This window comes from Tenrec ecaudatus, chromosome 17 (genome assembly GCF_050624435.1).
Source record: "Tenrec ecaudatus isolate mTenEca1 chromosome 17, mTenEca1.hap1, whole genome shotgun sequence".
In the NCBI taxonomy this organism is placed as follows: Eukaryota; Metazoa; Chordata; class Mammalia; order Afrosoricida; family Tenrecidae; genus Tenrec; species Tenrec ecaudatus.
The window spans coordinates 5,320,426-5,325,691 of NC_134546.1; the positions used below are offsets into that span (position 1 = coordinate 5,320,426).

Genomic DNA, 5,266 nt, shown 5'->3' on the forward strand with positions numbered 1-5,266 from the left:
GGTCACTGTGAGTCGGTTGCAACTCTGAAGGTGTCTAATAAGACAGCCTAGAGCTTCACTGAGTGAAACCTGTCACTAAGGGCTGGTGACTCTTACGGTGTTGCTGCATCATGATATTCATATTGCTCACGAAGGGCCATGCTCGTTGTCTAGGCTCCGCCAACATTGCTCTCTGTAGTACTTTATGTGGTAAAAGGCTGAGGTAGAGCTCTTTGAGGAAGACAGCCCTCGTCCCGCAGTGCTCTGTCCCTGCCCGCATTCCTGACTCACCGCTGTTCGCTCTCCAGGAACAAGTGGGTCAGGAAGCGCCCCGCCGCCATGGCATTTAAGGACACCGGAAAGACACCTGTGGAACCAGAGGTGGCCATTCACCGAATTAGAATTACTCTGACCAGCCGCAACGTGAAATCCTTGGAGAAAGTGTGTGCTGACTTGATCAGAGGGGCTAAGAAGAAAAACCTGAAAGTGAAGGGACCAGTTAGGATGCCTACCAAGACTCTGAGAATTACGACCAGGAAAACTCCCTGTGGGGAAGGTTCTAAGACCTGGGATCGATTCCAGATGAGGATCCACAAGCGTCTCATTGACTTGCACAGTCCGTCTGAGAGAGGGAAGCAGATCACTTCCATCCGTATTGAGCCTGGAGTAGAGGTTGAAGTCACCATTGCAGATGCTTAAATCAACTATTTTAATAAATTGATTTATCTGTTGGTAAAAAAAAAGGCTGAGGTAGACCTCTGCTAAATGGCACAGTTTTATTTCAGCTGTGTCTATAACCTTAGTCAAGCAGTAATACACGCTGCCCCAGAACTTATAACAACTAGCTATTGCTTGCCCCTTAATGTTATGTAAATTTGTCCTGATTTTGAAATGATCGAAACAACATCTGTTCACAACAATTTTTTCATTATAATCACCTTCATTTGCTGCACATACAGGATATATATATATAAAATATATTCAACAGTTTCATTGGCATACAATCCACATATCATACCATTCAATAGTTCAATCACATCAATAAGAGTTGATCAACCATCAGCACAACCAGATTTAGGACCTGTTCTTCATTCTCGTACTTATCATTATTAGCTCTAGGTTCCCTCTCAACCTTCCCTGCCCAGGGAACATTAATCTAATTACTGTCACTAGAGATTTATATATCCTGGATTTCATATACAGAAAACTATTAAAAACCAACAAACTCAAAAAACTAATAATCTATATAGCTTTAAAACCATTGAAAAGGTCTCAGATGTCTTTGTTACCTAAAGTAATATTAAATAAGAACCATAAGCACCCATTCAGACTTATTTTACACAAAAATTACATATAAAGACTTAAAGACACAATTAGCAATGGAACTTGTTCAGAACCTGGGAACTACACGTACCTTCTCAAAGGCATGGGCACTATGCTCTCTCATTTTGGTTTCTAGTTTGATAAGTCAGTGAATCATATTCTAACGGAGACTGTGAATTTGGAGGAGTAGCTAATGGGTTTTATGCTTTTCTCCTTATATTGCCTTCTTGATAGCTTTGTGTATGTACATTTAAAAATTTAAATCAAAGTAGTAATGCAAAAAATGCCCATGCATATAGCTGTGAGGTCGTTAGTTTATTGTGCCAACCTGTCCAATAAGCTCATGTGAGGTTAATTGAAGGGCGGGGATAAATGGCTCAGTGAGCTTCGCCTTTCTAGTTCTCGGGTCTCTTGTCTTCTGATGGTTCAACCAGGGTGCAGCTGCTTAGCCAGTTTTCTGCTTTAGCTGGCAAGGCTCACTTCCTTCAAGACATCCCTGAGGAGTAGCCACATGGACCTACCCTGATGCAGCCCTGGGTGATGGAGTACCTATGTGGAGACCCCTGCTAGCACTGAGATGCTTACACATTCACTGAGTTGGCTTTCCTCCTGAAGTTGGTATCATTGCATGTGTTTTGTGAGATGGAGGAGGAATTTTTGGATTGGTGTTGGACATATGGACTAATGTTGGACTTGTGGGCTTGGGCAGCACTGGGTTGGTATATTTTCTTGATGTGCACTTAACCTTTATGTAAAACTCTCTCTTACACATGAGTTTTTGTGGATTTGTTTCTCTAAAGTACCCAGACTAACACAAGCTGGTAAATTAAAAAGAGATAGCTTTAGTCAATATAGATTTAAAACAATATTAGCAAGAACTTCCAAAAAGATGGAAAGATGAAGAACACAATATGAAATATCTGTTTTCAAGAAAGTCAATAAATATGCATAAGAATAGTTTTCAGGACCCTAGCAGATAACATAAAAAGAGGAACAAAGTATTTTAGGATGTGATTTAATTAAAGTATTTTCAAGACAGACAAATATTTTAGTGCTAAAATTTACTTTCCATATGGTTTTCTCTCCTTAAATTTACCTTTACTGATTATAGGAAAAACAAAACAAAACAAACCACTTCAATATTCCACCATTGAAAATTCACAGTGCACAAATTTCAAAAAGAAATCACACTTGCCAAAATAAACTCTTCTCGGTTGGCATTATACATTCTCATTTTAAATCAAAGACACCTATTTAGGTAAACTGATGTTTGCTACATGTAATAAAATATGCACACACCTGAGGTTAGAAAACCAGAAAATGCTCACTTGAAAATTTTCAATCTAAAATAATTTAAGAAAACGTCAAGACTCAAGTTTCAATATTGAAGGATCCTGTGGGCAATAAAATGAGATGGAAATTATATGCAGTCATTGTACCTGAAAATTTGGTCTATTGTACACAGAATTGCTTTGAGTCCTGACGAAACAGATGGCATCTGATAATGACAACAAGCACAAATCATTCAATGTTTCTGCCTGAAAGATTAGAAAGGAATCTCATAGTTTATTTGGTTGGTCCATGGAAACAACATGGATTACTTGGTTTACCAACAGTAAACCAAGTTGAAATGCCAGGTCTCATTGGTATTCTTTGGAAGAAGAGAGCTGAAAACTTGACATCCCCATTGACATTTTAGAGTGTACATGTTGGATTAGATCCACAAAGTGACGCATGGCGTGTCCATAGCACATACTTTTTACCATACAGTGAGGAAGACATGAGTGAAGGGATCCCGACTGTCTTTGGTGATTGATATAATATGGTCTTTTAATTAAGAGGAAATGGCCTCAAATGAATTAAGACACCTGATGACAATGGTGCTGACTGTGAATGGAAAGGGCCAAGTAGCCTCACTTCATCACCAAAGACAGGCAGACAGGATGATCAGAGCATCTTCAAAAGAATAATCAGAATGATCTGATTTGCATGCACTTGTGGAATTAGCTACTTAGTTATGGTGCTCCTAGGTGTGAAATAGATGGGGAACGTCCTCAATATTTACCTGACTTGTATAAGTAGAAGCACCCTAATTTAAGTGAATGTTACTCTATCTGAAATTGACTGAACAGAGATTCTAACTCTTTGTCAATTCCCAGACTTAAGCCAGTTTAGAGGACCAAAAGGTATGTGACCCACCAGTCTGAGTGGGAAGCATAGGGTCTTAGCTAAGATTGTCTCACGGTAAGTATAGTGGATCCCCAAACCATCCTTTATTTATTTCCTCAATTCCAGAATATATCATTGGATTAGACATACTCAGTTACTGGTAATTCCCACTCATTGGTTCCCTAACACGTGGAATAGGGATATTATGAAAGGAAAGGCCAAGTGAAAGTCATTATAACTAACCCTTTCCAAAAAAAAAAAAAAGTAAACAAAGAGCAATACTGTATTTCTGAAGGTTACAGATTTTTATGCCACCACCAAAAATTCGTAGGAAGGAGAATTAATGATTTCCACCACATTGTCACTCAACTCATCTATTTGGCCCGTGGAAAAGGAAACAAAAACCAAACAACACCAATAACAAAACAAATGGATATTGGAGAATGGCAATGCATTATCATATATGGAACCAGGTGGTCACTCGCAGTACTCTTTCTAGTCCATATGTGGCTTCATTGCTCAAGCACATTGGTTTTCTAGTACCTGGCATGCATCTTTTAACCCGGCTAATGCCTTTTACGCCATACTTGTTTTGACGTATAAAAGAAGCAGTCTGCTTCCAGCTAGGAAGATCAGCAATGTGCACGTGCTGTCTGCCTTCAGAGTTATCTCCCCTCTCCAACCCTATGGCACACGGAGATGCCTTGCTCCCCTTCCCTCCCACAGGCCGTGACATAGGTCCATGACTCTATGCTGATTAGACCGCAGCACAGAAACACCATTGACTTCCCACTTGTCTTTTTTAGATATTTGCGTTCTCAAACAAATGAAATGATCCACTTTGCAAGTATATACAGATTCATGAACTGTGGCCAATGGTATTGTTAATGGTCAGGGACTTGCAGAGAACGTGATTGGAGAATTGATGAACAGGAAATTTGGGGAAGAGGTATGCGGATAGATCTCTCTAAATGGTTCAAAGAAGTAAACCTTTTAGATTTCACATGATTGCTCATCAAAGTTTGGCAACTGCCAAAAACAAACAAACAAAAAGACTTTAACAATCAACTGGGTAGGATGATGTGTTTTTGGAAACCACTTACCCTCTTCTCCCACTCATTGCAACCATTGCCCAGTGAATTTTTCACAAAGCTAGCTACCATAAAGATTGAGCTGAATTCTAGGCATAAGTTTAGCAACATGGACCTGAAATCACCAAGCCCATCTTGACTACTGCCACTACTAAATGTTCCATCTTCCAGTACGAGAGAACTGCCATGAATCCCAATATTCTGCCATGAATCCCAAGGTTCTTCAAAGTGATCGATCAGAAAATTGGTGGCAGATTGATTAATTGTACATCCATCATGGAAATAACAGTATTTTGTCCTTTCTAGGAGAGACACATCCTCTTGGTACAAATGTGTCTTCCCTATAAGCCATGCTTCTGCCCAAACCATCTTGCGTGGTCTTTCAGAATGCCTTCTTCCCAGTCATGGTGCCCGATACAGCGTTCCCGGGATTAAGATACTTCACATCAAAGGAAGTGTGGCAGTGGGTCCAAGCTCTGGAATTCACTGGTCCCTCCATGTTCCCCATCATCCTGAAGCAACTGGCTTTATGGAATAATTCAGTCGTTTTCTAAAGACAGAAGTATAGTGCTATCCAGATGGCAGTGCACTGCAGGCTTGAGTGGGAGGTTTGCAGGAAGCTGTATATGCTCTAAACCAGTGTCCAATACAATGTGCTCTGGCCCCTTTAGTCAGTATTCATAGGTCGAACAATAATCTCTACT

The 5,266-nt window shown here is 40.0% G+C and overlaps 1 protein-coding gene across 1 annotated transcript; it reads left to right on the top strand.

Moving 5' to 3' along the window:
• Positions 1-294: 294 nt before the first annotated feature.
• LOC142430297 (small ribosomal subunit protein uS10-like) lies at positions 295-715 on the top strand. Its single transcript, XM_075535349.1, has one exon. The coding sequence runs from the start codon at positions 319-321 to the stop codon at positions 676-678; it is 360 nt and encodes a 119-aa protein (XP_075391464.1). The 5' UTR covers positions 295-318; the 3' UTR covers positions 679-715.
• Positions 716-5,266: the final 4,551 nt, after the last annotated feature.

Coding starts and splice junctions, on each gene's coding strand:
- LOC142430297 (XM_075535349.1), top strand. CDS start 319: ATGGCATTTAAGGACACCGGAAAGACACCTGTGGAACCAGAGGTGGCC.